The sequence below is a fragment of the Staurois parvus genome, unplaced genomic scaffold, assembly GCF_062004578.1.
Source record: "Staurois parvus isolate SC_StPar_1 unplaced genomic scaffold, SC_StPar_1.0 ptg000011l, whole genome shotgun sequence".
NCBI classification, from domain to species: Eukaryota; Metazoa; Chordata; class Amphibia; order Anura; family Ranidae; genus Staurois; species Staurois parvus.
In genome coordinates, this window is record NW_028317807.1 from 4,242,619 (window position 1) to 4,255,377 (window position 12,759).

Below are 12,759 nucleotides of genomic sequence, written 5' to 3' on the forward strand. Positions count from 1 at the left end.
TCCCGTGGATTTAGCTGGCAGTGGAACGCCTTTAGACTGATATATAGGCAAGTGAGAGATTCAATAGGGGAGAATGTAGGAAGTTATAAGTTTAGAGGTTTAAAGTTTTAGGAAGTTTGAAAAGATGGAAGAGTAGTTATTTCAGCAGAGATCTTCTTCAGATGTCAGGTCTTTCCATGAGGTCTTATGAGGGTTCTTCTTTTTCATGAGGTTTTTTTTTCATGTTACAGCACATGGGCTTTTTATATCCACTAGTCCATTGTTCTAAGATACCTTCCCACCAGGCTTCCTGATTGGCTAGTTGAGAAATGTGTGTACATAAGCTATTTCTCACCTGCCCGCCAGGTGGCGGTCATGTATCACAGAACAATGTGAGTATTTGAGATGACTCATACCTTGGGTGGAATCTTCAGGTAATTTCAGGAATAAAATATACAGCACTTTCCAGATATAGCAGTGATCATACCTATGATATTCTAAATAGGGACCATGGAATATAGGTGTATATTCGGTTATTCCTCCTTGAAGTATCATCCTGTTTGTTTCCTGATAAGACAGGTAACTAATGCTAGTTTATAATACATCTTACTTCCCATCATCTCAATACTCAAGTTAGTGATATATAGTTCCCATTGCTGAGTATTTAGTGGTGTTTAAAGTCTATGACATCTTATTTATAATCTGTTTTTGTAGTACATTTTTGTAATGATATACAGTGAACTTTTAAACTTAAATGTCCTGAATTTCACCCCTTGGTTTCAGCATCAACATTTCCTCTGTGTAGGGAAAAAAATCTCTGTTTGCCTAGCCCTTGTATTGGACTCATGGTAAACAATTGTTAATGCTTTCACCCTTGGTGAACAATAGTAGATAGTAATAGTTTCAGAGGTTTGTTGGTTCATCACACTCTACAGGTTTTGGTTAAGCTTTCAAACAGTTGAGTTCCCGTCTCATTATTGTTGAAATGTTTACAAGTCAGAGTCCTATGTGTTTGACTTTCTGTAGATGCATTCTTCTCACTTCCATATACAAATAGTCCTTGTTGACAGTTTAAACAATCCCATTGTCTTGGAAAAGTCTTAATTCCCTGTTCTCTTCAGTTCTTTAACTAGAATTCTTGAAGGTTTAACCAAGACAAAATTAACTCTTAACATCCGGTTCTGCTGAGCTGTTTGCTATATAACATTATGTCTTGATAAAAGTCATATTTTTGACATGATTCCAAAAGCCCACAACAAGCTGCCTTCATGAGGGGGCAGAGACCAGACTAGTCACCTTGCCCACAGACAGAAAACAGCAGTGACCTTTATTAGAGGAATCTCCATAGAGGCAAAGTTTCACACTGGATTAGGGGCACAGATCTGGAAGAAATACACATATCAAACCCACAATTCATGTAAGAATACACACACTTCATGTATTTGGACAATGTTTGCTCATCCCAAAGTTCAGTTTTAAACTACTATACATTCACCAATATTGGTACACATATACCACTGGTGATTATTACAGGTAACTATCAGGAAAAAAAGTGTACAAACTATAAACCAGTATCCCAGAGTTCAGTGAAGGTTTAGTGTATAGAGTTTTGGGCCACCCGGGACCCACCTAAGATGAGCAGAGAAGCAACAGGCAGCAAAAAGTGACCCTTCAAACTCACTACCCTGTCAATCAAGTTTAGAGTGGATCTAGAGGAGGAGGTTGATGCTTTACTTCTGGGTTTTATGTCAGTCATAAAGGACCATTGCCATAAAAGGCTCTGAAGGTGGTAAGAGAGCATCTCAATAACTGCATTAAAATGGCACAAAATAATAAGATGCTGGAGTTATAAAGCAGGATTGTCATGTTGCCATGAGTTGGGGGTTTAATGTCAAAGCAATGACATTAGGGCTCACATTTAAAACAAAATAGCCCACCGCAACATGCCCTGATGGTATGTAATTTAAAATTACAAACTAGCAAATGATTGCAGGCCAAAGGCTTCCATAGTGGAGGAGTAATTGTACTGCTTCTTTTGCAGTGCAGATGGTTCATCTTGACTGCATGAGGTTTAACTTTCACATTGCGTTTTCCCACAGTGCAAATGTAGGTTAATTGAGTGTTTGTGTATGGGACATTGAGACAATGTCTGGGAGTAACAAAAAAAATCTAAAAAGGTAAAAGGTTTCTTTGATACAGTATATTTTAAAAGTAAATAATCTAACAATCATGTTCTAAAAATAAAAACATTGTAGTTTAATATATAAATATATACGGTAAGTATTTGAGCTGTGTATATGACTACCTGCCTGGAGTTCCATTTTAAAATATTACCATAAAATTATTTGCTTTTACTTAAGTTAAATAATGTCCCTTGTCTTTGACTGCAATTTTAAATATGAATTAATAGTCCTAAATTGCCCTAGATATCCCAAGCTAAAACATTTTGGGAAAAAAAAAAATTTTGGTATGCATGCATGTATTTTTCTTTATATAGAGCCTGGTGGCCAAAGCTTTAGGCATACCCTCCAATCGCGTCAGTTGCCATGTGAAAAGGATTGGTGGAGCGTTTGGTGGAAAGATTGTGAAAACTGCCTACATAGCGGCAATCGCAGCTGTGGCGGCTAAAAAGTAAGTGTCACTTATCACCGTTATGGTGAGTCAATTCAAATAATTTGCTGACCCTGAATATTGATTGTGGATCCCTACTTCAAAGTCCAAACAGGTCTGCTTTACAACATATACAGAATTATGGCATACTCACCACTTCCATGGCTTATCAATAATGTATTGCAAAGTGCAATGTGTTAGTGATAGTAAAGCTTCATTTTTTAAACTAAAGTACGGTAATAAACATACTTTCCTGCTCTGTGCACTGGTATTGCACAGAGCGGCCCATATTCTCCTCTTCTTGGGTCCACCGCCAGCAATCCTCCTCTATTAGGAGTACCCACCATAGAAAGCCAATTTCTGAGAGCACTCATGCAGGCTCGTTCCCTAGCCACCCTGTCTGCATGTATAGACAAAAATAGTGCAGCTCGGACCCATCCCTGGCTCACCCATCATACAATTTGATTGACAGCTGGCAGAGCCAATGGCTCCCTCTGCTAACAATGTGCCTAGTGAGGAGGGAGAGTGCTCAGAGAGCCGCTGCTCTCGTGCACATTGCTGGATTATGATCAAGCTTGGATAAGTATAAGGGGGCGAGGGGCTGGGGGAGATGCTCTGGCACAAAAGGTTTTTTACCTTTTAATACATAGAATGCATTTAAGGTAAAAAAAAAAAAAAAACCTTAAGGCTTTAGAACCACTTTAAATGCTATACCTATGCGAAGTACTAAGATTTCATAGCTTGTGTCTGGTCCTTGAACCTGGTCTAATTTCAGTAAAGTGGATTTTGGATGGCTGCTCTGGAACAATGCCCTTTAACTTCATGTGTGTACTGTGGGATGGCCATAAACTTATTTACATTCACTCAGATTAGCAATATTACCCTTCAGCAAGAATCAGGCTGTTTAGGAAATGTGTTGTAGTTCAATAAATACATTTTTGAGAAATATTTTTTAAGCCCAATTTATATAAAAAATGCAACTTAATCAGTATTTTCACAAGCAGCCAGAAGGTGAAGCTTTAGCCAACTTTTTCAATTTATTTTTATTAAAAAAGTCTGTTCAAGGCAGAGTTAAATAACTTAAACTAAAATTTAAATACAGAAGTGAATGAGTGAGAGTGGTGATTTATCCCCTCACTATCTCCATCTCCAGAGGGCCCCCAACTATAATTTTTGTGCTTTCTTAAGAGAGTCCATAGTGCTCTAGGAATAATTTGTCTATTATTAAAGTGTATGTTAATCCAAAATTGTTTTCTTCCTGTTTGGGTAGCGGGGGGGGGGGGGGGGGGGAGCATTAGAACTCCAGTTGGGGTTTTACTTCTATAGCTGTCCAATCCAACAATCACCATAACTTCTCTACCCTTTTCCATTCTGGTAGTTCTTCTATTCTCCCTGTATCCACACCACACCTCTTACACTAACCCACCCTTACCCCCAACACTCACTCTCACACTAAGCCTCCCTGTAATCCAAACACTCACTCTCAAAATAAGCCTCCCAGTAACCCTAAACCGAACCCTTCCTAATGGAACTCATCTGCTTGACTATGGTTTGTGAATAGTTTAGCGAATCTTGCACTTTTGCAGTGAACCCCATTAAATTCTATAGGCAAATCTTGTTTATTCAATTTTAGCCATTTGAGGGGCTAATAAGCAAGCTTTTGTCAGACAGAAGGCATGGGAAGCTGGGCACTGCCATAGGAGACGTACAATTGACAAAATTTAAAATAAACTCTTCCTTAACAGTTCCAACACACATTCTCCAGCATGCCCGAACAGTTCCAGCACACACACTGATAACATGGCGTCGGTGAGCTTACTTTTCTAAATAATTCATGAATCCATTAAAATTATTGGCTCTTTTTGACTCAGCCAGCTATTTTCACATTTTAAGTTGTTCCTTGTTTCTGGCTGTGAACTTGCAATTTTTTTTTTTACCAAAACTTTATAATATGCAAGTTTTTTTTTTGTTTTTTTTTTTAACCAGGGATTCACCAAAAATCCATAGTAGTGGCAAACCCAAACCTATCCCTACTCTGTATCAAAGCCAAAACCTTCTGCACCATAAAGTAAAAATGCAAGGACCACAGCTCCAGAACCAACTGCTTTACTAAACAATTGAAAGAATATGCAATGCATGCAAGGCTCTACTATGCTTAAGAACATCTACAGTATATCTGCTGTCTTAAAAGATCCATTGCATTCCTATTTAGAATCAAGCATCCTGTTCGCTGCATTCTAGAGCGTGGTGAAGATATGCTAATAACTGGAGGACGACACCCCTATCTTGGAAAATATAAGGTGAGTTCTGCATAGAAACATTATTCATATAAATCATCCTCTTTTTATTCTAAATTTCATAATAGTTCTCATGGGGCACAGACTTCATACATATTTGGAAACCACTACCAATGGTTTGAAGAGGTCATACTACTCACTTCCTAAGAAAACCCTAACCAGCATGATCCTCTCCAGAAAATTAACCTATGGTGGAATTAAACAATTGAATTGTATTACTATGTATAGCCACTCTTATTTTTTAGGAAATAAACTTGGAGTAAGAAACACTTTAAAATACAATGTTGTAACTTAAAGGAAAACACTAATGCAGAATTGTTTTTCAGGTGGGATATATGAATGATGGCAGAATCGTAGCAGCTGATGTCGGTTTATACAGCAATGGTGGATGTTCGGGAACAGAATCAGTAGTTGTAAGTCTTAAACACTTTTACACCTCTGTATAATATTTTAAATTGCTGGCAATTTTAAGGACCATTTCAGCCAAACCGCACACTATACATTTGCAGCACATATACAGTAACTGTTTATTTGCCAAAAGATGTCTCGGCTGCTGCATTCCTTTTATTTTGCATTATAAATACGTAGCACCACTTTTTAACACCTGTTTTGAGCCATCTTCCTCATATAACTCCAGCTAAGAAATATTTGCTCATTACATTCTCAGGCTCGGCTTTGTACAGTCCTATACAATCGCTGTATTATCCCAACAGTTTTTAAAGAGTGACACAGGGTGACTGCAGTAATGGATCTACTCTGTCACTAGTCCTTATTCTACAAATCTCTACGTTTAATACAACAAAAACATATGGAGCATCATATACAGTATTTCAAATGAGGAAGATCCATAAAAATTATATTAAGCTGAACTAACGCTCTGTGTATAATAAAATCTATATTTGTGTGTGTGTGTGTGTGTGTGTGTGTGTGTGTGGCACACCCTTGGGTGATGCTTGGCTAGATATATAGGTTCAGCTCCCACCTGAATCTGGTGACACCTCCGATTATACCCAGAACACTCCAACACAGAGTATTTTTTTATGGGTTTTAGTGAAGAAGACAAACCCTGAAAAAGAACTAGCTGATTTAACACAGGTAATGTACATAAAACACAGATACCACTTTGCATAACACAGTTAATAAGAAATCAAAATTCACTTGCCAAAGACTCCAAAAACGGACTAGTATCACACTGACTAGGGTGGCACATGAGAGTGACATTGACATATGAAACAATACCTGTTAATAAGGTTAAGCAGCTTATTGACATTTGCTATAGCAGTACTATCTAGAGCAGAAATATCCTACCTAACCACTGGCCAGTGGGATGAAACTTAAAGTCTGTCAACGGTGGGGCCTTTAATCAATGGAAGAGCGCTCACTCTCTGCATGGGAGAGTATTTGTAATCCAGGGGTAGCAGGATAGCACAGTCTCCTTTTAAGCAGAATCTTCCAGTGAACATTGCAATAGAGGAAAACACTTCAACAAAGTCTTTTACCATACAGGTGAATCCTCATGTATTAACACTTGCTCAGTATATTTAAAACAGCAAGCTTCTGTGGGGACTTGGAACTAAACACACTCTTAAGCCACAGCACACGTTTTGAGGAGACAAACCATTAATATACAGAGACAGAGTTCTCTCATCAATCAGCAGCAGGAATAGCTAATTCTGAGCAGCTTGAGCTTTCCAAGATCTGTGTCACTCTGAGAATTAGAGAGCAGCCTTTTTAATGACCATTCTCCAGAGATGAACAGCAAATGCAGCAATATCAAAATCCCTTTTCATCACAGAGTACTCACTGTTTCTGGATTGTCCTCTAGATAGAAATAGACAGCAGTAGAAATCCTCTCTCTTTTAGGAGCTCCAGACTTTGAGAGACACATGCACTTGAGTGGCTGTAATCCTGAGTGTCAGGCAGGACAATCCTTAGTTTGCACACTGTCCTCCTCAACAATTACTCTAGCAGCACAGAGAGTGAGACTCTGTGACTTCACACCAGGAGCCCTTGCTCCATGCGGTCCCCTGAAAATGTTTGCCTCTCCGCATGTGCTTCTTCTTCCTTTTTCCTCTCTCCCTTCCTCCACAGCCAATCATAAGTCCAGCTGCAACAGTGCTGCTATGGGTGGATCCTTCTCAGCTGTAGCAACCACCAATCAGAGCACAGTCCTGCTTTTCCTGTCTGTCACTCACAAAGAGGGAAAAGAAAAAAAAGCTTTGCAACTGCTCTTTAAAATTTAAAGCAACCAGCACATCTATATATATATATATAATCTATATATCTATCTCAATCTCACACACACTACTTAATGTTGTTACTTATTTACTAATTGCGATTAGTATACCTATATTATATACATTTTTCGCAATCCCTTCTACAGTAAAACTCGGACTAACAGAAGGGACAGCACTGAGAACTGAAGGGAAAATGTCACCAGCACATCAGAGATTTATATAGCAATTACATTAAAGTTACAATGGTAACATTTCAAAGCCACGCATGACCCCTTCATCAGGTAATCAAATGCATGATTAAGGGGTCCTGTAGGGCTCTGAAACGTCACCATTGTAGCTATGATGCAATCGCTAAATAAAGCTTTGGAGCCATTATGGAGATCCTTGGTGTGCTGGTGACATATATGTTTTGCTTTGGATTTTCTCAGTTCCCAGCCGGTGGTTGCTGCAGCACCCACTTGCATCTACAGCAAGTTTCAGGAATGTGTGCATTGGGAATATTGTACTTAAGCACTGGAAACCAATCATGTGTGCTGCATGTGTATGTGTTCACAAGGATCATGATGACTAGAGATGAGCGAATTATTCAAAAATTCGATTCGGCTGATTCGCCGAATTTGAGGAAGAAATTCGATTCGATGCGAATTTATTCGCTACGAATTTAACTTATAAAAAGGGTTTCTAGGCTTCAGAGAGCCTTTATATTAGTGCAGAACACTGTACCTTTAATTTAAATGCCCTTGGCGATTGGAGAAGGAGAATGAGAAGGAGAAGGAGGAGAAGGATGAGAAGGAGAAGGATGAGAAGGAGAAGGATGAGAAGAAGAAGGATGAGAAGAAGGAGAAGGATGAGAAGAAGGAGAAGGATGAGAAGAAGGAGAAGGATGAGAAGAAGGAGAAGGATGAGAAGAAGGAGAAGGATGAGAAGAAGGAGAAGGATGAGAAGAAGAAGGATGAGAAGGAGAATTCCAAGCCGGAAAAAAGTGTATCTGCAGAGCTCCGCTATTTCTTAGCGGAGCTCTGCAGATACACTTAGCGGAGCTCTGCAGATACACTTTTTGCCGGCTTGGAATTCTTCTTATTTTCATCCTACTTCTTCATCCTCATCCTCTTCTTCTTCTTCTGAGGATGAGGATGAAGAAGAAGAAGAAGTAGGATGAAAATAAGAAGAATTCCAAGCCGGCAAAAAGTGTATCTGCAGAGCTCCGCTAAGTGTATCTGCAGAGCTCCGCTATTTCTGACAGTTCTCTGACATTCACATTTACAGCGGTTGAAACATTGTATCTATTTGTTTCCATTTATGGAAACAAATAGATACAATGTTTCAACCGCTGTAAATGTGAATGTCAGAGATATGTCAGAAATAGAGGAGCTCTGCAGATACACTTTTTGCCGGCTTGGAATTCTTCTTATTTTCATCCTACTTCTTCTTCATCCTCATTCTCTGAAGAAGAATAGGAAGAATGAAAAGAAGAAGAAGAATGAAAAGAAGAAGAATGAAAAGAAGAATGAGAAGAATGAAAAGATTCTTCTTCTTCTTCTTTTCATTCTTCTTTTCATTCTTCTTTTCATTCTTCTTCTTCTTTTCATTCTTCTCATTCTTCTTTTCATTCTTCTCATTCTTCTTTTCATTCTTTTCATTCTTCTTTTCATTCTTCTTTTCATTCTTCTTTTCATTCTTCTTCTCATTCTTCTTCTCATTCTTCTTCTCATTCTTCTTCTCATTCTTCTTTTCATTCTTCTTTTCATTCTTCTTCTCATTCTTCTTCTCATTCTTCTTCTCATTCTTCTTCTCATTCTTCTTCTCATTCTTCTTCTTCTTTTCATTCTTCTTTTCATTCTTCTTTTCATTCTTCTCATTCTTCTTTTCATTCTTCTTCTTCTTTTCATGAAGAAGAAAAGAAGAATGAGAAGAATTAAAAGAAGAAAAATGAAAAGAAGAATGAAAAGAAGAATGAAAAGAAGAAGAATGAAAAGAAGAAGAAGAATGAAAAGAAGAATGAAAAGAAGAATGAAAAGAAGAAGAAGAATGAAAAGAAGAAGAAGAATGAAAAGATTCTTCTTCTTCTTCTTCTTCTTCTTCTTCTTCTCATTCTTCTTCTCATTCTTCTTCTCATTCTTCTTCTCATTCTTCTTCTCATTCTTCTTCTCATTCTTCTTCTCATTCTTCTTTTCATTCTTCTTTTCATTCTTCTTCTCATTCTTTTCATTCTTCTTCTTCTTTTCATTCTTCTTTTCATTCTTCTTCTTCTTCTTTTCATTCTTCTTTTCATTCTTCTTTTCATTCTTCTTTTCATTCTTCTTCTCATTCTTCTTTTCATTCTTCTTCTCATTCTTCTTTTCATTCTTCTTCTTCTTTTCATTCTTCTTCTTCTTTTCATTCTTCTTTTCATTCTTCTTCTTCTTCTTTTCATTCTTCTTCTTCTTCTTTTCATTCTTCTCATTCTTCTTTTCATTCTTCTTTTCATTCTTCTCATTCTTCTTTTCATTCTTCTTTTCATTCTTCTTCTTCTTTTCATTCTTCTTTTCATTCTTCTTTTCATTCTTCTTTTCATTCTTCTTTTCATTCTTCTCATTCTTCTTTTCATTCTTCTTCTTCTTTTCATGAAGAAAGAAAAGAAGAATGAGAAGAATGAAAAGAAGAATGAAAAGAAGAAGTATTCCAGTACAGCAAAAAGTGTATCTGCAGAGAGCTCCGCTATTTCTGACAGTTCTCTGACAGTTCCTTCACATTTACAGCGGTTGAAACATTGTATCTATTTCCGAATAAAAACATCTGTATCCTAAATGGAAACAAATAGATACAATGTTTCAACCGCTGTACATGTGAAGGAACTGTCAGAGAACTGTCAGAAATAGCGGAGCTCTCTGCAGGGACACTTTTGCCGGCTGATCGGGAAAAATCCGATTCGCGCACCCGAAGTATGCTAATATTCGGATTCGCCACGAATCGAATTTTTCCTGAAATTCGAAACGAATTCCACTTCGCCTGCTTCGATTCACTCATCTCTAATGATGACAGGAAGAGCAGAGGGATGGTGTTGTTAGGTGCTTTTTCTATGTCCAGCAGCAAGGAGGTGGCCAATCTGTATTTGCTTAATGCAATAAAGATGAGTGAGGTAACCAACTTGGCTGTCCTGTGTGGCAGATCTATGTTAATATCAAGCCTAAATGGACAGCATGCAAATCCTAAAACATATATGCATTTTACCTGTATACTTAAGCAAGCCATAAATTATTACATTTTCTTTCCTGCAGCCATGGGTTGCAGGAAAGAAAATCCCTCGATTCCACCATCAACACAGTCAATGTTGAAGGGGGGAATCCCCACGCAGTGCTATTGTGTCCTGTTGGTGAGGACCCCTCCCTTCCGGCAGAACACAATGATCACTGCTGGCTGCTATAGTTGTCAGCAGTAATCACATGCAAAAAATCCAACAGGCTGGTTGTACTGAGGTCGATCGATGGATAGACTTCAGTATAACCAGCCTACCCATAGATAAATCAAATCCTGGTTGGTCCCTGCTGAACTGGCCAAGATTCAATCCATCTTTGGCCGACTTTAGCGGTTTGCCTCAAGTCCAGTTTTAAAGTAAACACTGTAATGAGTAAAAATGTTTCCTGAAAATGTACTATACCATTTAAAAAGATCTAATCTATTTTAATTTAACTCTTCCTATTTTTAATCAATGTCTACGTCTGATGGGACAAACTTGTATTGTGCATATACTTGAAATATAACAAAAGGTTTTTGTTTTTTTTTGTGATGAGAATGGAGAGGTATTAGAACATCTGTCAGGTTTTTATTGCTGTATGTGCCACCATTAGGGAGATTCACCCTACTTGTCATGTTCACCAATATCACTGAAAATTAAAATTGGGTTGTCACCAGAACAGGAATAGAGGGAAAATCTTTCCAATGGGGACACTATTTCTGGTGACAACCAACTCTTCCATCACTTTGGAGTGATTTAATCTCAGTTCCTGTTTTGGCTACAGGACATGAAGTGACAGAAAATCTCCTCAATAAGACACACATAGCAAAAAATAAATGTAACAGGGGCCATAACCCTCGCCTAAACTATCCAAAATAAAAAAAACGTTTTGCCTTTTTAGTAATACATTTTGATGGAACTGATGTCATGTTTATTAACACACATATATTGCCTGCATGATATTTGTAATTTCTTTATTTAGATAATGGAGATGTCAGTGCTTCAGACAGATGTTTCTTACTATACCCCTAATCTGAAATGCTATGGAAAAGTATGCAGGACCAATCTGCCATCCAATTTATCATTTAGAGGATTCGGGTTTCCACAGTGTGCTCTCATCACAGAAGTATGGATTGATGAAGTTGCTTCCAAGTGCAATTTACCAGCTCATCAGGTAAGTGATGTTTGCATGTACGTGTCACATTGTTTTGGTCAATAGTTTTTTTGTGCCTGTAATTAGAATTCCATTCAAATGTAGAATTAGCTGTTTATTAGGTCGATCCGAGTTCAGGCTCGGAGATCAGTAGCTATAGCAGTAGAAAGGCTCCCACTGACCAGTAGGATGAGTATTCAAGCTAGTCACCCTGACAGATGACACGGCTCACTTGAGGTGTGTGGTCTAAGCACTAACAGCTATTCACCAGTGCTCCTGATGGTAGAGATGGGTTTTGCTGCATGTTAGTACAAGGTCGCAGTCTTCAGGATCTCCCTGTCGCAAAAACTGCGCAAAACACAGTGAAGTACGCAGTTCAACCATTTTGTAGGCACCTCCATCTTGGTACGGAGTATATATTGTGTCTCTCATTTCTCATTCTCCTTCCCCCTCCCTTCCTGAGAGGCACAGTGACAGATGTGTGTTTGTGAAAAGTGTCACTGGCAGGTAGAGCAGCAGAGGGCCCAGAGCTACAAAGCCCCCCAAGAGAGACAGAGACTAGCTGCCCAAGGACATGTGTAATTTCTCACTTCGTAACCGAGATAAGGCAGCTTTTCCCAGGAGTTGAGGAGATTGTAACCTCATAAGACCTAGCAGCTTAGGTGACAGAATTAAATGAGCATTCCTCAGGTTAGTTTTTCCCCTATATTTCATATCATGGATTATGAAGATGTTGGTTCTAATTCAGAGTCCGCCCGACGATCCCTCCCTAAACAGAGTATTGGTCAGTTACTCAGAGCCACCCCCCTGCTGGGGGACTTTAAAACACAGGCTAGCAGGCCTAAAAAGTGAAGTTGAAGACATCTCCCAATTGTAACATCAATATACCACCCGGGGAGACCCTTTGCTCTGAAACTTGGATCTGCTTAGGGCTAAGGCTTATTTGGCAAGTAACTTAACCCTTTAACTTCCTCTCTGATATCTCTTTGCTGTGCTATGGTTCTTTGTGTGTGTATATATACAGTCAGGTCCATAAATAATGGGACATCAACAGAATTCTAACATTTTTGGCTCTATACACCACCACAATGGATTTGAAATGAAACAAACAAGATGTGCTTTAACTGCAGACTGTCAGCTTTAATTCGAGGGTATTTACATCCAAATCAGGTGAACGGTGTAGGAATTACAACAGTTTGCATATGTGCCTCCCACTTGTTAAGGGGCCAAAAGTAATGGGACAATTGGCTTCTCAGCTGTTCCATGGCC

At 38.5% G+C, this 12,759-nt stretch overlaps 1 protein-coding gene across 1 annotated transcript in view; it reads left to right on the forward strand.

Moving 5' to 3' along the window:
• The window catches only part of LOC149473720 (aldehyde oxidase-like), a 168,571-nt gene that overhangs the window by 80,060 nt on the left and 75,752 nt on the right, over window positions 1-12,759 (forward strand). The window contains exons 22-25 of the mRNA XM_089670221.1: window positions 2,477-2,610; window positions 4,802-4,889; window positions 5,213-5,299; window positions 11,320-11,511. Of these exons, the coding sequence (XP_089526347.1) occupies window positions 2,477-2,610; window positions 4,802-4,889; window positions 5,213-5,299; window positions 11,320-11,511 (501 nt within the window). The remainder of the gene's footprint in view (window positions 1-2,476; window positions 2,611-4,801; window positions 4,890-5,212; window positions 5,300-11,319; window positions 11,512-12,759) is intronic.